The following is a 22,691-nucleotide window of genomic DNA, read 5'->3' on the forward strand; positions in this document are numbered from 1 at the left end:
TTTACAATTAACTGCTGAGCCTCTAACTCCACCATATTTGGCAAGCCCAGGTGTTCCATGAAACAGAATCCCATCCTGATCTCACTGGTTATTCAGCTTTGTAAAGACTTTTATCAACTACAATATTTTTCTAACTCCTTCAGGGTATTTCACCATTTCATGGACTGAGGATATCTCAGGTTTTACTGCTGCTCTCTCAACTTTCTGCTTCTTTAACCTCAATGTTAAAAGTTTTTGTCAAATAACTGCCTGTCACTTTTTTCTTTATGTATACTGTCCAAATATTATTGGATGCCCTCCCTGGCACCTTCTCATCTGTTCCCTTTCTTCATCAGTGACGTTTTCTAAATTATTCTTTTTATTACTATTTCCCAAATCTTTCTTCCCTTTATTTCTAGCACTGCTTCAAAGTCTCTTTTCATTGCTTCCCAAGCACCAGTAATCTCTTCTGACCATTTCACCTTTCCTACTACTTTTTTAATCTTACCGCTACCCACTCCTAAAATGCTAAGTGGGGAAGTGCCAACACCCGTCTCTTTCCCCACTACTTTGACCTCTTACCTTAACCAGTAGAGGATCAATTTTTATGTGATGTAATCAAAAACACTGCTTTTCTCTCAAGTAGATAAGCATGCTCTTTTGCTTTACAGCATCTATCTAATGCACCTCAATTCTTATTCAAGTGGGATTGATAATTCCAAATGAGCTACTAAGGGTACAACTACATCCTCCAACCCAAAAACTGCCATATTTCCGTACATATCTTGCCACTATAGTAATGATCACACACCTTAGGACCCCATGACATATCATTATTACAGACCATATTATAATATGCCCTACAAAGCCCTTCTGAGCTGGGAATTTCTGGTTAAAGGCTTATAGTGCCTGCATATTTGAACTGTTTCTTACTGAAATTGGTACACCTTGTTTGCTGTAGTATAGACTAGATCCAGGCCTGCTGAATCTAGCTTTGTTTGCATGCTTGTTGTTTGTTTGCTTGTTATTTCCCTGAAATGCTAATTCCACCTAAAACGCGGCTTTTCAGCACTTCTGTGAATCCCTAGTGATATCTGCATTGCTTACTGTACTTATTTCCTTGTTTCACTTGAAAGAAGGTTACTGTTTGTCGTTTTTGCATTTAAGTTACCTGTAACACATTGCATTTAAGTTACCTGGCACTTGCTCACTAAAGCAATTATGTAAGTCAGCACTAAAAAATTAAAAGCACTACACCCTCACAAACTCCCCTTGAGTACCTTGTTCTCCACTGGCCCTCTTTTTCAATTATAAAGGAATTCCCAATACTATTCTAGCATGTCCAAAGGTCAGTTGTCAATCTCCTCTCCGGTCCAGCTGGTGAATCTGGGAATCTTGAGGCAATGTTACAACTGCCTCATGTACACAGACAACCCTCTCCTCCACCCAACAAATTCCAACACATGTGAGAGATGCAACCATATAGCCAAACTGGAGGCTAAGCTCTCTCAACTCAGTACTGGCATAACCAGTCAAGAGGAGAAGGAAACCACACTCACTACAATTCCAGTCTCACATAGACGTACCACAACAGCAAACTAAACACAAACACACAAAAACATACCCGGAGGCTCTAAATAAAAAGCTGCCTAAGCAGCAGAGACCTCCAAAGCAGACACCCAAGCAACCGCTACCCCAAAATAAAACACGTGCAACACATAGCTCACAAAGCCAGTGTGCCGAACAGTCACAGCCCTTATGGCTAAACAACACACCTGATACACTTGTAATAGGTGACTCTATCGTCAGGCACACTGACGTCCCGCTCACCAGGCTGAACAAGGAGAAGGTCACGGTGAGCTGCCTGTCGGGCACTAGGATCCGCCACATAACACAAGCACTAAGGTCACTCCAAGGCAAGTACAAATATGACTCAGTCATTGTCCATGCTGGTGTGAATGACCTGAGACGTACCTCCCTGGACTACATGAAAAGAGACATAGAGGAGCTCTCTGTGCATGTAGCCCAGGCTGGTATGACCCTGACCTTGAGTAACATCTTACCCTCACCAAGAATGATGCCACAATATGAAGACAAGATGATCAATTTCAACAATTGGCTTAAGTATTGGTGTCATTCAAAGGGGATCCAATGCCTGTCAGCCTGGGATGACATGCTCGACAAGCCACGATGCTTCACTAGGGACGGCCTGCACCTGTCACCCTTGGGCTTTCGGATATTGGCAAAGGCTCTTGCTACCCCCATAGTGCCTTTTTTAGGCAAGGCTCAAAAGACAAACCCACCTCCATAGGTATCACAAGGGATAAGAAACTAAGAGTAATGCTACTCAGCGCCAGAAGTCCAAACCTCAAGATGCACGCACTCAAAACTCTCCTTAGCATGGAGAACATAGATATCTGTGCAGTAACAGAAACCTGGTTCAAGGCTCCCGAGAGCACCCAGCACTACCAGGTTATACCTCATACCATGCTTTTCGGCCCCAAAACTTGGACCGAACCACAAAAGGAGGGGGAATATCAATATTCGTCAAAGATACCCACACCTCCAGGTTGGTGGCACAGCACAAAGCATCAGAAACTATCCATGTGCAACTAACAGTGGGTAAAACTGCCTTCCAGTTTATAGCCTGCTACAGACCACCCTCCCAGGAATCCCAGTCGGCCTTCCTGAGAACACTGGAAATTATGAAGGTCTCTCCAAACACCATTACATTGGGCGACTTCAACTACCCAAACACAGACTGGGAGCATTACTCTAGCTCCAACACCCTAGCCCAAAGGTTCCTAGAATTTATAAACTCAAATGCTATGGAAGAACTTGTTACCACTCCCACAAGAGGGGAAAACATACTGGACCTGATCATCATCAACATGGGGACTCTATGCTCCAGACCAGAAGTGCATCCCTCATTGGTAAGATCAGACCATAAACTAATCTCACTGGATATTCACATCCCGACCCCACCCCCTGCCCAGAAAACCACAGTGAAAAACTTCTCTAAAGCAAATTTCACACTCCTCAAAACCGAGGTGGAATCCTTCAAAGCCCCCGGGCCTGTGGAAAATATGGCCCAGACCGCAGAATCCTTTATAAACGCATTCTATGAACACCTTCAGGAATGCATGGATCATGCGATCCCAAATAAAACCAAGACCCAATCCTCCAAAGGCAGACGTCCTGTCTGGTGGACCCCAGCCATAAACAAACTATACAATAGAAGGAGGAAGCTAATACATGATAGAGCAAAATCCCAAAAAGGGAAGGCATCTCTGATCAGTATTAGCAAAAAACTACGGGCACTCATAAAATCGTCTAAGGCCAGCTTCGAGAGAAAAATTGCACAGGACACTAAGGATAATCACAAGGCTTTCTTTAGTTATGTTAGGAACCTGGGTGGGAATTCCCAGATATGCTCAGAATTAGTTCAAATGAAAAAAAAATACACCGAACCCACAGACATTGCCAACATCCTAGCTGACAGGTTCAGCGCAAACTTCTCCCCCCCCTCCCCACGAAAAAGGGCAAACATCTATCCCAGCAGAGTGCTGCCCCCTGACATCTCAGATGCTCAGGTAAGAGCCGCCCTCTCCAAAGCAAAAAACACAGCATCAATGGGACCAGACGGTGTCCCGGGCTTCGTCCTACATGAACTCCAAGAGCAGCTAAACCCAAACATAAAACTACTGTTCAATCTCAGCCTTACTACAGGATATGTACCCAAAGAGTGGCGTACAGCAACAGAGGTCCCACTCCACAAAGGTGGTGCCTCAACGGATCCTGGAAACTATCGCCCCATAAGCCTGACTAGCTTGGTCTGCAAAGCTATGGAAAGGATCATCATGGACCTCATAAATAAAGATATTGGGGACCTACAGACACTGGATCCTACCCAGTTTGGCTTTGTTAAGGGAAGATCCTGCCTCTTAAACCTGGTCGATTTCTTTGAAACAGTCACCAAGGCCATTGACGAGGGGAAGGTGGTCCACAGAGCCTACATGGACCTCGCAAAAGCCTTCGATACAATACCCCACTCGGGCATTATAGATAAGCTCACCAGCTTAAATATAACCCCCTATGTCACTAGATGGGTTGCAAACTGGCTCAAGGACAGAACCCACATGGTTAGAATTGCTGCAGCCATGTCAGACTCCAAACCAGTTATAAGTGGCGTCCCACAAGGCTCAGTCCTGGGACCTCTCGTTCGGTATATATTTCTCGGAGGTACAGGCCAACACGGAAGGACTGTGGCTGACCAAGTTCGCAGATGACTGCAAACTGGGCTCCATAATCGACTCTCCAGCCGACACAAGCATCCTCCAAAAGGGCCTCACAGAAACAGACAGCTGGTGCCAGAGCCATGGCCTCAAGCTAAACGCCAAAAAGTGTATAGTCATCCCCTTTGGTAAAAACAAAGTGCCCACAAATTACCACATAGGTGGTAATCCATGAAGTACAGAAGTAATTAGGGACCTGGGGACCCAAGTTGATAGCAATCTCTCATTTGACAACCACGTGGCCAAAGTGGTTAGAAAAACATTTTATACAGCCCATCTAATCATGAAGGGATTCACATCTAGATCAGAGGAGGTCATCGTGCCTCTTTACTCATTCCTCATCAAGCCCATAATTGAGTACAATGCCCCTTTTGGGATGTACCTTACCAGACACCTGCAGCAACTGGAAAGACCCCAAAAGTACCTCACCAAGAGGATCAAAGGGCTCAAACAGATGCCATATGCTGCCCGGTTAAAGAAACTCCAGCTCTACTCAGTGGCATACCGCCTGCTCAGAGGCGATCTGTGCCTGACGTATAAAGCCATGTCCAACCCGGAATTAATGGACATGCTGCACCTCAGAAAATCCAAATCCCATCGAGCTACGCGCTCGAGAGACTTGAACCTCAGCACTGAAATAAATAGGACATGCTGGAGGGACAGATTCATAACCAAGAGGCTCCCTTCACTCTGGAATAAAATCCCAGTCCAGGTTAGGCAGAGTCCCTCATTGACTCTCTTCAAGAGGAATCTTGATGAGTGGATGGGTATCACTTCTGTGTCACTGTTAGACAGAGGCACAGTATACTAACCTCGAAAAAGGGCATAGCAAAATTAATTTAAAATGGGTAGCGAAAGCCAAACACACTCTGGCTAGGCTTACAAATGCCCTCGGGCAGATAGCCTAGTATGAACCTATGAATTAGTATTTCTTGCTATAAACTCATTTCCCTTATCCTTTCCCTCAGGTCTAAAAACTGCATAATTGGGCAGGACTTACATACTCATCAAGAGTTCCAAACTAGTGGCCCCTCACTATCACAAACCTTCCAGGTCCACACTTTTTTCCTCTTCTATTACTAAAAGCACTCCTCTCCCTAGAATTATCACTCCTTTTCCACACCCTTGGTATTCAGCAGAATAGCAACCTTCTTTGAATCCTTTCTTTATTATACTCATACACAGTCCGATCTAAATGCGTCTCCTGTAACATGATATACGCACCTTGCTAATATCGAAGATAACACTTTGTCTTTTCTCCATACCTACAAGGTCATTCACGCTCTAGGTTAATACAGGAAAATGCAACTATTTCCATATGAATTTCAATTTCCTTATCACATGACCTTATTTGATGGACAGCCCTCCCCACAATTGTACACTCATATATTTGGCGAATTTCATTAAAATACTGCAGCATAGATTTTACTGGACACATTACACACTGCAATACCCTTCCTAATACTATAACCCTCTCCCAGCCTCTCAAGCATATATAAACTATATTCTTTGAACAATATATATGTGTGCGTGTGTGTGTGTGTGTGTGTGTGTGTGTGTGTGTGTGTGTGTGTGTGTGTGTGCGCACGCGTGTGTGTGTGCGTGTGTGTCTACTTCAAGGATGGAAATTTCACACAACTGCTGATCAGTGAAGAACAGATTACTGAAGTTGTGAAATATCGAACCTTGTGAATGGAGACTGCCGGACACTGTGGAACAGGTACTTTATCATTCTCTTCACTGCAGTGCAATCTCACAGTTGGTACGTTTAAGTAGCAGGGAGTGTGGGGGGTGCAGCAAGGCTTGCCCCCCCCCCTGCAAAAAAGTGAAAGAAAACATTTTCAGCTGTTAAGGTTTTTTTTTTATGTTCAATATTTCACAACTTCGATCATCTGGTCTTTGATGATCAGAGGTTTGATGGTGTGAAATTTCGATCCTTTGAATATCTGTATCTATATCTATCTATAGCTATATATTTTTTTAAATAACTATATTCTTTGAAAAAAAATCCTTTCCTCAAAGACAGATATTCTGTCAAAACAGACATTAACTAGCCAAAGCCTTACATTTGTTCTACTAATTTCTATATTTCTGCCTGCTTTCCATACAGAAAAAAATCTGCTATCTATTCTACCTCTGCCCTCTCAGCAGGGAAAACATGCATATTTCCCATTTATTCAACTACTTTTTCCATCCAGTCCATTAATTATTTTGATGATTAACTTTTATATGATTCAGCTTTCATGTTTTCGATTTATACACTACAGAACTGCAGCTCACTGAATGGTTAACACTACCCCCCCTTCCCACAAATTCACAACATTGTCTCTTTAAGGTTCATCTTAATCCTTTTTGCTGTGTTCCCCTTATTACCTAAAGGGCAGTCAAAACAGTCATTAATGACTAGAGTTCCCTTCCTAAATCTGGTACATGACAGGCTTTTAGCTGGAAACCCAGCAAATGAAAATAACAAAATGATATGCTTAAAGGCATCATTATAAGATCTTACCTTTTACTTCATTTGAAATTTTAACACCAGAAAAAGTACATATATTAAAAGAAAAAGCACTTCATCATAGGTAGGTACTAGGCTATTGGCCCTAGGGCCTAGCCAAAAAGGTACCTTGGCTTTCGCCACCCAAGAAAATTATTTTCTTGTGCCCATAGAGCAGAGCCACGGAGGTGATCCCCGGGGTGAATTTCCTATTTCCCATCCAATCATCACGATTTTTCTTTAAGAGTGCTAATGAGGAGCTTTATTTGACATAGACAGGTAGTTTGTTCCAGAGTATGGGAAGTCTCTGGGATAGGAATCTATCCCTCCAGCATGTTCTGTTTATTGTGGTGACATGGTTTAGGTCCCTAGAGCGTGTAGCTCGGAGGGATTGGGATTTCTTTAAGTGGAGCATGTCCAACAGCTCTGGGTTTGACATAGCTTTCTATGTTAGGCAAAGATCGCCTCTGAGTAGGCGATATGGGACTGAGTAAAGCTAGAGTTTTTTGAGACGGTCTGCGTCGGGCATCTGTTTGAGGCCGGTAATCCTCTTTGTGAGGTATTTCTGCGGCCTTTCCAGTAGTTGTAGATGTCTTGTGAGGTACACACCAAAAGGGGAGCTGTATTCTATAATGGGTCTAATGAGTGACGAGTAGAGGGGAACAATGGCCTCTTTTTTTCCTGGATGAGAAACCTTTTGTGATGAGGTGTACCACATAGAAGGGTTTCCCGACTACTGTGGCGATGTGATTATCAAAGAAGAGACTACTGTCCACCTGGGTCCCAATGTATCTTATCACACTTTCTGTGTTAAGTAGACTACCACCTATGTGGTAGCTCATGGGTACAGAGTTTTTACCAAAGGGGATGATAATGCACTTTTTGGCATTGAGCTAGAGGCCATGGCTTTGGCACCAGGCATCTGTCTCAGTGAGGCCCTTTTGTAGGATGTCCACATCGTTAGGAGTTTCAACTATGGCTCCTAGTTTGCAATCATCTGTGAACTTCGTTAGCCAAAGACCTTCTGTGTTAGCCTTTCCTTCAGAAAAGTAGATACCAAATAGGAGAGGACTCAGGACTGAACCCGGTGGTACTCCACTTGTCACTGGTCTGAAGTCAGACTGCAAACTGTTTACTCAGTTCTTAATTTTAGGATCGCTGTATACAGTCCTCCTCCACTCAATTTACTACTTCAGCACTATTTTTTTTACTCACCCAGAACTGGATACAATGACAAACTGCTCTGCTATACAGTGAATAACTTTTAAGCTGCAAAGTTATTTTTAGTTCAGCATCTTGTATTACAACCCTTAACATAACTGAAACCCACAAGACAGAATAGATACTCCCTCCATGCAAAAATATTTATCTCAACTGCACAATATTAATATTTTCATTATTCATCTTTAACTCCGTTAACAGCTTAATTTTCTTGACTTACATTACTAGTTGTACTTAGAAGATCAGCATGGCTGACGAAAAACTATTTCACAGTAACTGAAAAAATAGAAATAAAATAGATCCCTAACCTCTCAAAACAGGTTGTAGTTGTGTGCACTTTATTATTCAAAACAGAACATTTTATTTTAGTTCCACCATCCACAATACGGGGATGACTCACTGCAGTTCTCCAGTTCACTTTTAAATCCACTTTTGCCTTGGTCCTCTTTGGACAGTTCCTTGATAGTTTTTGGACTTTGGGGGCTTGTGCTCATATCCTCAAACAAAAGCAGCCTGGAGGCTTCAGGTCACAGGAGAAGGGTAATCGAAACCTCAATCTAGTCCCTTGGAACCTTCACACAAATAAATACAATAGTTATACCTCCCTCCCCTTCGGTAACAAGGATGCAAGCCAACGACACTCCGCAATGAAAGCAGTAGCACAGTCTTCTGCCCAGTGGCCTGCAGAGAAGTCATACCAGAGGCATCAGTGGACAAAGACCTTGAAAGGGGCTGCAAAAGCACCTAAATGCATCTGGAATTGCTGGACCTATCAAGTCCCAAGTTGTCCAGCAGGATGTCCTTGGTCTCCTGACATTTATCCACAGTATTTTTTGTTCTGGAGTGCTCTTTTTATTTTGAAAAAGGTTTCTGGAGACCTTAGGCTGATGCCTTAGCAGCTTGGAAACAGGCAAGCACCCACTTTTTTTGATGCAAACTCAGACATGCTCTCTTTCTGATTGCCCTCGAGGTAAAACTAACGCAAGGTAGATACATGTTCACATCCTGTTTGGGTCTATGGCACAACAAACAAAGGGAGTGGAAGTCTTTATGCAGTATCTATTTGCAACACAGAATGGACTTCAACAGAAAATTTGTAGTCTGAATCACTATCAAATTTAACACACCTACAGTAAAATCCAACAGACAAGAAAGCCCTCTCAGCAGTATTTGTCTTTTGGAAGCAGGCCGGCCAATGGACTGACAATGCTGAGACTATTCATGGAGGAAACCACACAAGAAAGATCTGCTAACTCCTCTCTTATACCACCATCATCCTTACTGGCAGTAGAAGGAAGTTGTTAGAAGCCTTGGGGCAGAAATAGCTCTAGACGTTGGGCTGGCTTTTGGGGCTATTTGCGGCCGCAATATCTTAAGAAGTAATGATGGCAACACTGAGTAAAACAATGAACCCTGGAAGTCTTGTTCCAAGGATGCAGTGCTTAATGACTCCACAAAGCCCTCAAAAAAAAATGAAGTGAGAACAAGAGGCTAGAGAGTGACAAGGCCCAAAATGTCTTTGCATCTTTTTTTGTGGCATCAAGTGCTTTCTTGTTTGAACTGGGTTCTTTTAAAAGCTCATAACCCAGCAAAATATATACCACCCTGTTGAGGAACAAGATGACAGAGTGTCCTCATCACCAATATCATTTTCAGGGGGGGGGAACTACATTTCTGACTGGCGGGAGCCTCTTCTTCCACTTCGAAATCAGAGAAGTACATCTGTCTCTCCCTGTGAAGATGGCTGCCTCTTCATCTTTTTGGGAAAGGATGACTCCTGAAATGGATAACTGATCTGACTTGGGCTATAGGTTGTGAACAAATGTGAAAACATCTTGCACCAGTTTTTAACAGTCCTGTAAGGCCGTATGGGAGACGGCCAGATGTAAGAACCCAACTGTTAGTGGAAAAGTCTAAAATAGCAGCTATGAGCCTATGAAATAGCAGGTATCCAAAATGGCCCTCTAAATGACAAAAGATGCTGCTTCAGAAGTCAGGATTCATGACTGAAAACCCTGTACCACTACCTCAAAAGACAGGATTCATGGCTGAGAATGTACCGCCACCTGAGGAGACAGTTTAGATCACGTGTATGTTGAAATTCTGTGGACTGTAAATGCAATAGTTCTAACAGCAGAGCTACAAACATAAACAACAAAAAATGTATTGAAGTCCAAAGTGCTTATCACATATGACTACTCAATAGGCTACAGAAATCTACAGAATTTAAAGTTACAGGAAGATAGTCTCTTAAGACGACTGCTGTCAGAAAGCCCTCAGAAAAAATTAGACCTGGATTCCTCTCTTTTCTAAACCAAGACAGAAATAATACTGACTGCAAATCTCAGTTCATAGAACAAAGTTCAAACATAACAAAGTACAAAGAACTGTAATAAAAGGATCCCAAGAGCTGTCTGCCAGTGTCACTTCAACCCTGCAAGCAGTTCACTTGTCCAGCTGAATCTTTTAAAAATATTTCACAACAATCAACAATGAAGCAGTCTAGCTTCTGACAGAAAAAACAAACTTCAATTAAAATCATCTGCCACAGAATAAGAAATTCCATGTGACATAAAATTACCCTATACAAGACAACAGAAACCAGAAATTGAATGCAGTCTTTCGGAGAAGCTTAGATTTGAGAAAAAAGTCCCAGGATGTTTACTATGAAATGTATATGTAAGCAAAGCAATAATGTTAACTATCACAATGGGTAGCACTGGTGTCTTACAGCACTCGGACTATGCATGGGCTCAGTTCTTAGGGTGTTTTATTAATACAGCTTCCATGTTCTCATCATATTTGGTAGTTTTCTGCCAGGGTCTCTGATTTCTTCACACATTCACAGACACAGGTTGAATGGCAATGCTACATTGTCCAAAAGTTTAATTGCAAATATGCAAATGTGTCACTCACCTGCTTGATGGTCTGGGCTGGGACTATTGGAACAGACATACGCACTGGGGTTGCATTCACAACAACAGTTTTACCTGCTGAAAATGGAACATTTTATTAATTTTAGTTTAGTTAAACCAGCAACTACAAGTGTGATGTCAATGTGGAAAAACACCTGAAAGATATGACCATGACACATTTCACAGGACAGCATGCACAAACATTTGCTAGTATTCTGCTTTTTCTCTCTTGCAATTCATTCAGTTGCAATAAAACGTCATTAAAACAATAGGCACTCCAGCTTCCTCACCAATTAAACAGTTAATTCCTGCCAAATTCTGTGTTTTCAATGTTAATGTAGTTTTATTCTGGTAGTCTATCCTTTCACCCTGCATATCACAACTGTCATTTTTTTCTCATTGTAATTAACACAGTAATCAAATACAGTGTTTAAAATTTTTGAGCAAACACCAGGCAAAAGTAACACTTAAGACAAATGTGATGGAGCTGCAAACCAGAGGGCTATTAGCACAGGTTCACTGTGCTGGTTGAGTATGTGCAAAGAAAACAGTGGCTCAGTAACGAGAGTAGAATTTACTGTATAATAACCAAAATATCTGTATAACCTGCTGCAGTGACAAGGATAACATTAAACTTTCAATTTTCTGCCAAGAACAGTCCTGGGACAGTTAGCATGCCAGATACATTGCTATACTGTTTTCCATTAATGTAGGAGAACATGAAGCAATGCAACTGTGATGCTGACTGAAGTGGCACTGTTTTATGCCCCCACTTCCAATTCTTTTTTCTTCTTGTTTTTGCAAGGTTAATAACAGTAATAATAATGATAATAATAAACAGTGATAATGATGAATATTATAATGCAAACAAATCTGACAACTAAACAGCAAGATATAAATGAGCAAAACCAAATGATCAACATCATATGCAGCTTGGAAGAAGTAAAAACTTCATCTGTACTGTAAATCAATTACTGTTTATCTCTGCTTAATTATATCATAAGATCATAAGGCAGCAGGTATAGTCTGCAATAAAGAAAATGTATACATCACTCACACATGCATTTAAATTACCTATACAGTCAATTAAGAGTTATCCTATGCTTGAACGCCATCAAACTTCTGCCAAGACTGATCACTTGGTCACTATCATGGGGCAACAACAAGTAGAAGCAAGGCTGACATGCAGGCAGTCATGCCAAATTTTCCATTTTCTGTCCTTAAACTCACCTGCTGGCTAATTTATTTGTCTTAGACGCAAGGTCTTGCTGTTCATTTTTTATTTTATTTATCCTTTGTTGACCAGGTTAGTTACACTAGACTAGTATCCTCTTTTCAGGGAAGACCCAAGATACTTTATACTATTAGGGCTTCCCCTACCTTTTTTTTTTTTGCATACATTGATGTGGTTCATGGTGACACTTCCTGCTTCTTTTCTGAGCACGGAGATGGCTTGGAGAAGCAGGGAGAACAGACGGAGTGTGTCGTGAGTTATGACGTGTTGGGTTCACTTAAAAAAAAAAAGTGAATCATATCTGGTAGAAAAAGTACAGTTTTGTACCTACCATAAATGTAGATGTTCGAGTGTATATACTGCTGCAGTCATCACACTTGGGTTATCCTGCCGTCAGGTGGTGCCGCAGTTGGCCGAATCCCAAAGTCTTGGTCTGGCGTTGGTTGTCGTCGCTTCTTCCCTGATGTCAGTGCGACAGGGGGATAAAAGAGGCAGCCGACGCCATTTTCTTCAGTTTTTCTTGCCCCAGATGTCAGGTGCCCTCAACTAGGAAGGCAATACAAATAACTATGCAAAAAATACCTTAGTAGATAAACAATAGTACTAGCTGTTAGCAAATACACCATATAGACATGCATCCAATAGATTGATGTACATGGAGTTATAACTAACACCCTGGTATGTAGAGGGGATGGTGGGAGGGTAACCTGGACTGCAGCAGTATATACACTCGAACATCTACATTTATGGTAGGTACAAAACTGTACTATGTTCATCATGTTATATTGCTGCAGTCATCACACTTGGGTTGAATCCCAAAGCTATGGATGGGTGGCTGGTACTAAACTGGGTTAGGTGAAGCTAGGATGCCCTGCAGAACTGCAGTGGCAAAACCAGCTCTGGTTTTTCAGTATAATGGAAGGTGGTAGTGCTTGGTAAAGGTGTGCACTGAACTCCAAGTAGCTGTCTCCAGAATGTCCTTGGTTGGAACCCCCCTGAGAAAGGCTGCTGAGGTTGCTGTAGCCCTGGTAGAATGGGACCTAATATTAAGAGGCACTGCTTTCCCATGGCGAGAGTAGCAAAAGCGGATACAATGTGCTATCCATTTGGAGATGGTCTGTTTTGAAATAGCCTTTCCTTGTGAACCTGTAGCATAGGATACAAAGAGTTGGTCAGTTTTTCTGAAAGTCTTTGTCTTATCCAAATAGTAACGTAGCTGTCTGTGAATGTCCAAAGAGTGAAGCAGTCTTTCTCCTTTATTCTGGGGGTTTGGATAAAAGGTGGGTAAATGAATGGTCTGATTCAAAGCCACACTGGATACTACCTTTGGCATAAAGGTAGGGTTAGTTCATAAAGAGACTCTGTCCTGATGGAAAATGATGAAAGGTTCCACTGCCATAAGTGCCTGTAGTTCTGAGACCCTGCATGCTGAGGTGATAGCCAGCAATAGAGCTCTTTTCCATGACAAGTATTGTAGTTCTGCTGAGAAGGCTGGTTCGAAAGGAGGCAGTGTTAATTTTTCTAAAACAAAGCTGAAATCCCAAGCTGGCGTTGGGGGGGGGGGGGTTCTGGGGGGTCTTATATTCTTAGCCCCTCTGAGAAACTGCCTTAGTATAGGGTGTGAGAATATGGGAGGATCCGTATTATATTGAGCTGAAATGGTTGAAGCATGGATCTTAATGGATGAGAAAGAAAGGCCTTTGTGTAGCATCTCAGTTAAGTATTGCAGTATTTGAGGAATGTTTGGTATCCAAGGATTTTGGCCTTTAGCCTGGTTCCATGCACAAAATCTTTTCCACTTGTCTGAGTAAGTTTTTCTGGTGCTGGGCCTCCTGGCCTCCAAAATGACATTCAGGATGTCCTTTGAGAGAAGTGTTGATTGATAATTCAAGGTATTCTCCATGCAGCTAAATTTAAAGTCCTGAGCTGACTGTGAAAAATCTGAGAGTTTTGCTGAGTCAATAGAAGTGGGAATTGAGGTAAGATCCATGGAGGGTTGTGAGTCAAGGTCCTTAGCAATGGGTACCAGTGCTGACATGGCCAGTACGGAGCAATGAGGATCATTTGTGGTCTCTCTGATCTGACTTTCAGTAATACCTTGGTCAAGAGAGGTAGTGGTGGGAAGGCATAGACTATCAATGCTGTCCAACTGAATGATAGGGCGTCCACTTTCCAGGCTAGGGAATGATAAGTCCTTGTACAAAATTTCTGTAGTTGGCAATTGTTGGGGGAGGCAAATAGATCTATGTCTGGGCGTCCCCACCTTTGAGTTATCATTGAAAATACTTGCGGGTGTAGTCTCCACTCATGAGGATCTGCCAAACTTCTGCTTAATTCGTCTGCCAATATGTTTTCCTTTCCTGGTAGGAATTGTGCTTGCAGTTGTACTTGGTAAGCCAATGCTGTGTTCCACAAGGTCATTGCCTGTCTGCATAAAGGGTAGGAGTGTGTTCCTCCCTGTTTATGTACCACATAACTGTGGCGTTGTCTGTCCTTAGTAGTTGTCCTGGATGCAAGAGGTCCTTGAAGGCTGTCAGTGCATTTTGCACAGCTAGCATCTCCTTTTGGTTGATGTGTAGATGTATTTGTTTTGCAGACCATTTGCCCTGCATGCACTGCCCTGCCATGTGTGCTCCCCAGGCATAGTCTGAAGAATCTGTTGTCATACTTTGGTTTGCTGGAGGTACGACAAAAGGAAGACCCTTGTTTATTTGACATGCGTCAGCCCACCATAGGAACTCTTTTTGAAGGCAGGGAATGAGAGGTATACTTGTTTCGAGGCTGAGGCTGTGCCTGTGTTGAGTCCATACACTTTTCGGGTACCATTGTAATTTCCTCATATGCAGCTTTGCATGTGGAATTAGTTGAATGCAGGATGCCATGAACCCCAATGCCTGCAGGATTTTCCTTGCAGTGAGCTGGGTAAAAGTTGCCATCTTTTTGAAGTACTGAGTCAGTTGTTTTTGTTCGTCTGGCGTGAGATAAGCCATCTGGGCCGTTGTATTTAAGCTGACACCCAGGAATATTATGTCTTGTGAGGGTATTAGCTTTGACTTCTTTTTGTTTACTGTGTACCCTAGGCAACTTAGCAGCTTTGTTATAAATGCCAGATGCTCTAATAGAATGGCCTTGCTGTCCACTTGGATCAGGCAGTCGTCCAGATATGGATAAATTTGTATTCCTCGTTGTCTGTAGTATGCAATTACTGATGCCAGGCATTTCGTAAATACTCTGGGCGCAGTAGATAAGCCAAAGGGCAATGCAGAGAATTGATAATGCGTTGTACCTGCCAAAAATCTGAGGTATCTTCTGCAATCTTGTCAGATAGGGACATGCAGGTATGGCTCTGAGGTCCAACGTTACCAGCCAAGACTCCTTGCCCAGCATGGGAAGAAGCTGCTGTAGTGTGAGCATTTTGAATTTGGGTACCTCCAGGTATGTGTTTAGAATTGAGAGGTCTAAAATGGGTCTCCAGGCTTTGTCCTTTCTTGGTACTAGAAATAGTCTTGAGTAAAAACCTTGACCTTGCTCCTTTGCATGTACCTTTTGAATTGCTTTCATATCCATGAGAGCTGAAATTTGCGTTTGTGCCTCTGCCGCCCATTGGTTTGGAGGCAGATTTGGCATGCCTCTCAACCGTTGTAAAGTGTGAAAGTGAAATCTGTAGCCTTGGGTAATAATATCCAGAACCCATTTGTCCTGTGTTATGATGTGCCAATTTTGTGGAAATAGAGCCAGTTTTCCTCCCAAAGGTGCTGCCAGGGCAATTTTGCTTGGCAGGCGAAGAGGAAGATCATTGTGTTTGTTTCCTGAAAGGTTGAGATCTTTCGTCTCCACCTCTTTGAGTTGTTGTATGCCATTGTCTAGGCCTGAGAGAACCTTGTGGCTTGGCCTCTGCCCCTTGGGCGTCTGTACCTACCCCTTTGGGGTCTGTCTGATGCAGGAAAGGACCAGTTTTTTTGATGGCCAGTTTCTGCTGAAACGAGGCGGTTGTACCTGTAAAAAATCTTTAACTGTCTGCATAGATTTTGCCTTTTCTTCTATTTTCTTTAAAACTTCCTCTGCTTTGACACCAAATAACACGTCTTTCTGCAATGGGAATCCAATAACTTTGCTTTGACATGTTCTGGTAAGGCTTGCTCTTTAAGCCAAACATGTCTACGTATTACAGATCCTGTGACAGCTGCTCTACATGAGGCTTCCAATGAATCAAAACCACACTGTAAGGTATGCTTTCCCACCTGTTCTGCTGCATGCAGCAAATCCTGCATCTCCTTGAAATCAGGTTGATCTGTCTGAGGGATCATTTTCTGCTTTAACTGTGTAATCAAGTACTGCTGGTATTTTAGCATGTGGAATTGGCAGTTTAAGGCCCTCATGGCCAAAGTGGCAGACGTATACACTTTCTTCCCCATCTTTCTAATGCTCTGGAATCTCTTTCAGCAGGTAGTGGATTCTTAGCAGTAGAGGCCTTAACCCCTTTGGGACCCTGGGAAATGGTTTTGGGGTCTGCAGCAGGGCTTTTATATAGAAACTTATGAGAATCAGGAACTCGGTAGTATCTGTCTGGTTTAGCTGGTGCAGGAGGTAAGGAATCTGGGTTTAGACTAGATTCAGTGTAAACATCATCCAAAATGTCTAAAACTGGAGGAACTGCAACGGGTCTATGCTGTGGAAGAAGAAACTCACGGAGTCTTTTCTTAGAGTCAGAGTAATCTTGGCCTTCCCAGTGGAAGTGTTCCCTCATGGTGTGTAAAGTTTCCCCAAAAGAATAGTCTTCAGGGGGGGGGAGATACAGAGGGAATGGACTCTTCAGCATCTGAGTCTTCATGAGGAGGGAAGGAATAATCCTGGTCCTCAGAGTTAGCTGAGGAAATGGATGCTTGGTCAGAGGAAGGATAATCTTCCTCCAGTCTAAGCCTTTTGTCAGGAGGGGGTTGTGAACCCCTGATAAGGGTAATTAAATCCTCAGCCATCTTAAGCATCTGTTTTTTAGGCATAGGGGCCTGTGGGGGGGGGGGGTCTGTGGACCCGGTTTCCTAACTTTTAAGGGGGCTTTAAGTTTAGCATAAGACTTAATAGAGATAGTTGACGGTTTGAAGACACCTTCAGAAACTGAAGGCCTGTCCAAAATCTCCGGATCACCGTCAGGGTTGGCGTCCGAGGGGTGAGATGGAACCGGCTCCTGAGGCCCAGCTGATTCGGTCTGGGAGGCCGTCAGAATTTCTAAATCAGCGGTAGTCAGGGGCTGCGTAAGCGCCTCGCTGAAAACCGGAGAACCGGCGGCAGGCCTTGCTGAGGCCTCGGTATCTGGTCTTGGCCATGGTTGCCTGTCCTTATCCTTGCGTTTTTTAATCATTGCTGATGTCGGTTGCTCCGACGACATGCTATAGTTAAATTTTCTGCCAAAATAATGTCGGGCGAAATCTGCCCGACGCTTGATTGTACATTTGTTGAACCTAGCACAAAACCGACAACCAAAGACGTCATGGTCTGGGCCTAGGCAAGGAATACAAGAAGAATGGAAATTCTTATGAGGTATTTACTTCCCACAAGAAATGCCATTATTAACTTTGTCTGACATCGGTCTGAGGCAAGAAAAGTTTCCCCAACGGGGTACTTAGCTTTAGAGAAGACTTCGGGCTGAAATTCGATTCGAAAATCTCAGAAGCTAGCCGACCGGCACTTGCGAACTGCTTCTGCTTCAGGCACCGCGCGGCAAGAAAGACTGAAGAAAATGGCGTTGACTGCCTCTTTTATCCCCCTGTCACACTGACGTCAGGGAAGAAGCGAAGACAACCGACACCGGACCAAGACTTTGGGATTCGGCCGACTGCGGGACCGCCTGACGGCAGGATAACCCAAGGGTGATGCCTGCAGCAGTATAACACGATGAACATCAAGAATTGTGTGTCAAGTGAAGTTGTTGAAGTGTTTATGCCAGAGGGGTAGACCTGTGAGATAAATGCAGGCGAGACTTTAAAGGAAGAAGCATTAAGCAGTAGTAATGAATGTCGAGCCTTCTCAAGAGCATTTTGTGGAAGAAAACGTAGTAACGGTCGTGCTGGTTATGGATTCAGAGGATATCTTTCAACAAAATTTTCTTAGGGAAGAATAGTCAACACAAGTATGTGCTGTTACAACCCTCCAGTCGGGAGGATTGCCGGATGACTTTCTTATGGAACTAGCAAATGCGAGTCTGAAAGTGGCAAAGATATTTCCTGAGGGTGAAATAATGCACAGAATACAGGAAAGATGACAGTCTACAAGTAGGATCAACAGTGAAAAAAATGATATGCAGAAACTGTAAAAAAATAAGAGCACAAAAAGAAACAGAAGATAAAGAAAAACTTCTGTATGAAAAAATAAATCATTTACAGTAAGAATAGAAAAAAAGAAAATACTGAGCTGGATAGATACAAGGTATGGGATGAAATAATTGCACCTTTAGGAATTAAAGCTAATGAGATAACACAGCCTTTACAGATATAAATATAGACTTATTGTGACATTATTTTTGAGACTGGTCAACTGATGGAGAAATTCTTATTTGAATATTTATTTTATTTATTTAAGCTTGATGACCGGGGAAGTCCACTGGGCCAAGAAGAGCCCGTTTTCAGGGGAGGTCCGGGGAGAAAAACTCCACAATAATTGCAAGTTACATAAGAACATAGGTCATACAGCTAATTAAACATTTACAGATAAGCTCCATGAGTTTTGCAATTGGCTTGTCACAATGTTACAAAAATGAAAAGACAAAGTGAATATTTTTGTTATAAACTCAATTGTAGGTTTAACATTTCAAAATATATTGCTATTAGCCATTCGTAGGTTAGGAAACTATTATGCATGGAGAGGGTAATAGTATAACTGAGAATATATTAGAGAGAAAATTAATTTTTGGTAGCGGAGGGATTGTTTTGAGTGGGATGAAGTAATAGTAGAGGTAAGCTGGGCGAGTCAGTGCAAGATGGAATGGGAGGTTAAGTTGGAGCGTGGCAAGGGCATTCCCATTTGGAAGAAAGATGAGAGAGTAGCCGAGATTTGAAATTTGTATGGTTAGGTAGGTTGCGCAGGTGTGTGTGGAGAGAGTTCCACTGTTTAGCTAAGGAGTGGGAAAGCAGTAGATGGCCAGGAGGTCGAGCAGGTTTGTGGACCTTAAGGAGATTTTGGTTTTTGGATCTGAGTGAGTGGTTGGGAATGTAAGGTTTTAAGGAAGTAGCGAGAGCTGGGTAGTTGGCAGGTTTAAAGATGAACTCGTGGGCAATGGTGAGTTGTATGTAACTGAGGTAGTTGGGTAGTTCAAGCCAGCTGAGGGTGAGGAGGGAGTGGCAATGGTGGGATGAGCTTTTTGAACTGGTTGCAAATTTGGAGATCTTGTGGTAGCAGGATTCAAGTTTGAACCGAAGGCCAAGATGGAGATTGGTGAAAAGAGGGGCACCATACATAAGAGAGGGGAGTAAGAAGGTGGATGCAAGGTTTTGACGGGTAGAGGGGCTCTGGAAGCGGTTGCGCTTGTAGAGGAGACCTAACCTTCGGTGGGTTTTCTTGACTGCGGAGTGGATGTGGGTGTCAAATTTTAGTTCTTCATCAATAATGATGCCAAGAAGCTTGGTGTTGGGAACAATTTCAAAGAGGGTGTTGTTTTGGCTCTGTATGGTGAATGTGGACTTGTCAATGGAGTTTTTGGTAGGGGGAAAAAACATTAGTTTGGTTTTATTTGCATTTAGTGCCAGATGGTTAGTCTGCATCCAGGTTTCTGATTTGGACAAGGCTAGTTGGGTTTTTGCTAGGATGGGAAGAAGGCTGAGCAGATGATTGTTGAGTCATCCTCATATTGGGTGACAGATGAGTCTGGGATGGATTGGTGAAAGTTGATAATGAATAGGTTGAAGAGAAGAGGGCCAAGAACAGAATCTTGTGGGACACCTGTGGGTGTGGAAAGGAAGGGGGAGGTTGAAGATTTCCATTGGACAGCTTGTTGGTGGTTGGACAAGTAGCTGGAAAAAGTACAGTTTTGTACCTACCATAAATGTAGATGTCCGATAGGTATGCATCTGCAGTCATCACATATGGGTTGTCCTGCCTCAGGCAGCCCTTCGGTCGGCCGGATTCCAAAGTCTGGGTCCGGCGTCGGCTGATGTCGCCCTTTCCCCGTCAGAGCGCCTGGGGTATAAAAGCGTCATCCGACGCCATCTTCCTCAGTGTTTCTTGCCCCAGATGCCAGGTGCCTCAAAGGAAGGCTAAATTTGGAGAAATGCAATAAATTCCAAACATGCACAGAAATATATATGTGTATGTATATATATATATATATATATATATATATATATATATATATATATATATATATAAAACAAATACACCATAATAGATAACCCCAGCTAGCTATGAGAGGGAAAAGTACCCAATAAATACCAAAGAGGGGAAGGAGGGAGGGTAAACCTGACTGCAGATGCATACCTATCGGACATCTACATTTATGGTAGGTACAAAACTGTACTATGTCCTTCAAGGATGCACCTGCAGTCATCACATATGGGTAGAATACCATAGCCAATCTGGGGGTAGAGGATCTATGTAGAGGATGGTGTAGCTAAAATGCCCTGCAGGACTGCCGTAGCAAAGCCTGCTCTAGATCTGGAATATAAAGGTAAATTGTAATGCTTGGAAAATGTATGCACGGAGCTCCATGTAGCAGCTTCTAAAATGTCCTTGGTAGCCACCCCTCTTAAGAAGGCTGTGGAGGTGGCTGTGGCTCTGGTGGAATGAGGTCTAATGTTAGCTGGCACAGTTTTTCCATGAAAGGAATAACAAAAACAAATGCAATTCCCTATCCATTTTGAAATTGTCTGTTTGGAAATTGCTTTTCCTTGTGCACCAGCAGCATATGCTACCAACAGCTGGTCAGTTTTTCTGTAGCTTTTAGTTCTGTCCAAGTAGTAGCGCAACTGTCTGTGTATGTCCAAGGTGTGCAGAAGTTTCTCCCCTTTGTTTTGTGGATTTGGAAAGAAGGTAGGCAGGTGAATAGCTTGGTTTAATGAGACCCTGGATACCACCTTTGGCATAAATGAAGGATTGGTTCTCAATGAGACTCTGTCCTGATGAAAAATAAGAAATGGCTGTACTGCCACGAGAGCCTGTAACTCAGATACTCTAATTGCTGAGCTTATGGCCAGAAGGAAGGCAGTCTTCCAAGACAGGAACTGTAGTTCTGCAGATGCTGCTGGTTCAAAGGGAGGCAGAGTTAGTTTTTCCAACACGAAGTTAAGGTCCCAAGTAGGCACTGGAGGTTTCCTTGGAGGATTGATGTTTTTAATTCCTCTTAGAAACTGTCTTAGGAGAGGATGAGAAAAGACAGGTGGATCAGTATACTCTGCTGAAATTGCTGAAGCATGAATTTTAATGGAAGAGTAAGACAGGCCATTGTGGAGCATTTCTGCCAAGTATTCCAGGATATGTGCCATGTTCATCACTGTCGAATGTAGGCCCTTTGTGGTGCTCCAAGTGTGAAATCTTTTCCATTTTGCTGAATATGCCTTTCTTGTGGAAGGCCTGCGAGCTTCCATGATGATATCCTTCACTCTCTTGGATAGCTTATCCTGAAGAGGAGTCAAGGTATTTTCCAGGCTGTTAGTTGCAAGGTTTTCAGGTTGGAATGCAGAGTTTTGTATTTGTGCTGTGTCAGGAGAAGTGGCCATTGAGGAAGAGGCCATGGTTTCGTGCGTGACATGCTCTTTAACAGTGGGTACCAGTGCTGTCTTGGCCAGTCCGGAGCTATCAGAATCACTTTTGGCTGCTCTGTCCTGATCTTCAGTAAGACCTTGGTCATTAATGGAAGAGGTGGAAATGCATACACTGTTAGAGTTCTCCAGCTGAAAGATAGGGCGTCCACTTTCCATGCTTGTGGGTGGTATGTCCTTGAGCAGAATTTCTTCAGCCGATGATTGTGGGGGGAGGCAAAAAGATTTATGTCTGGCCTTCCCCATGATTGTGTTATCTGTAGAAAGATGTCTGGGTGCAGCATCCATTCGTGTGCATCCATGATATTTCTGCTTAAGCTGTCCACCAGTATATTGTCTTTTCCTGGCACAAACTGGGATTGCAGCTCTATATTGAGTTTCAAGGAAAGTTCCCATAGATTCATTGCCAGTCTGCAAAGAGGGAAGGAATGGGTGCCTCCTTGCTTGTTTATGTACCACATAACTGTGGTGTTGTCTGTCCTTATTAGCAGGTGGCCTTGATGCAGAAAGAGTTTGAAGGCCTCGATTGCATGCATCACTGCCAGCATTTCCTTTTGGTTTATGTGCATGCGTAGCTCCTTTTGTGACCATAGTCCTTGAATACATCTGTCCTCCATGTGTGCTCCCCAACCGTGGTCTGAAGCGTCCGTTGTAATGGTTTGGCTGGCTATTGGCTTGCTGAAGGGCAGACCCCTGTTTGACTGGCTTGCTTGAACCCACCACAGAAATTCCTTTTGGAGGCATGGAATGAGTGGGATCAAAGTTTCTAAGCTGTGACTGTGCTGAGTCCATAAACTCCTTAGGTAC

At 43.0% G+C, this 22,691-nt stretch overlaps 1 protein-coding gene across 9 annotated transcripts in view; it reads right to left on the reverse strand.

Moving 5' to 3' along the window:
- LIN54 (lin-54 DREAM MuvB core complex component) overlaps positions 1–22,691 on the reverse strand; it is a 1,508,411-nt gene that overhangs the window by 525,911 nt on the left and 959,809 nt on the right. For 7 of the 9 annotated variants that reach the window (XM_044061349.1, XM_044061352.1, XM_044061345.1 and 4 more), the window contains one exon: positions 10,906–10,982. In XM_044061349.1, coding sequence (XP_043917284.1) covers positions 10,906–10,982 — 77 coding nt within the window. The remainder of the gene's footprint in view (positions 1–10,905; positions 10,983–22,691) is intronic. The other 2 variants (XM_044061353.1, XM_044061351.1) reach the window with 1 other exon arrangement.

The sequence above is a fragment of the Protopterus annectens genome, chromosome 2.part0 (assembly GCF_019279795.1).
Source record: "Protopterus annectens isolate FY-2018-M chromosome 2.part0, PAN1.0, whole genome shotgun sequence".
In the NCBI taxonomy this organism is placed as follows: Eukaryota; Metazoa; Chordata; order Ceratodontiformes; family Protopteridae; genus Protopterus; species Protopterus annectens.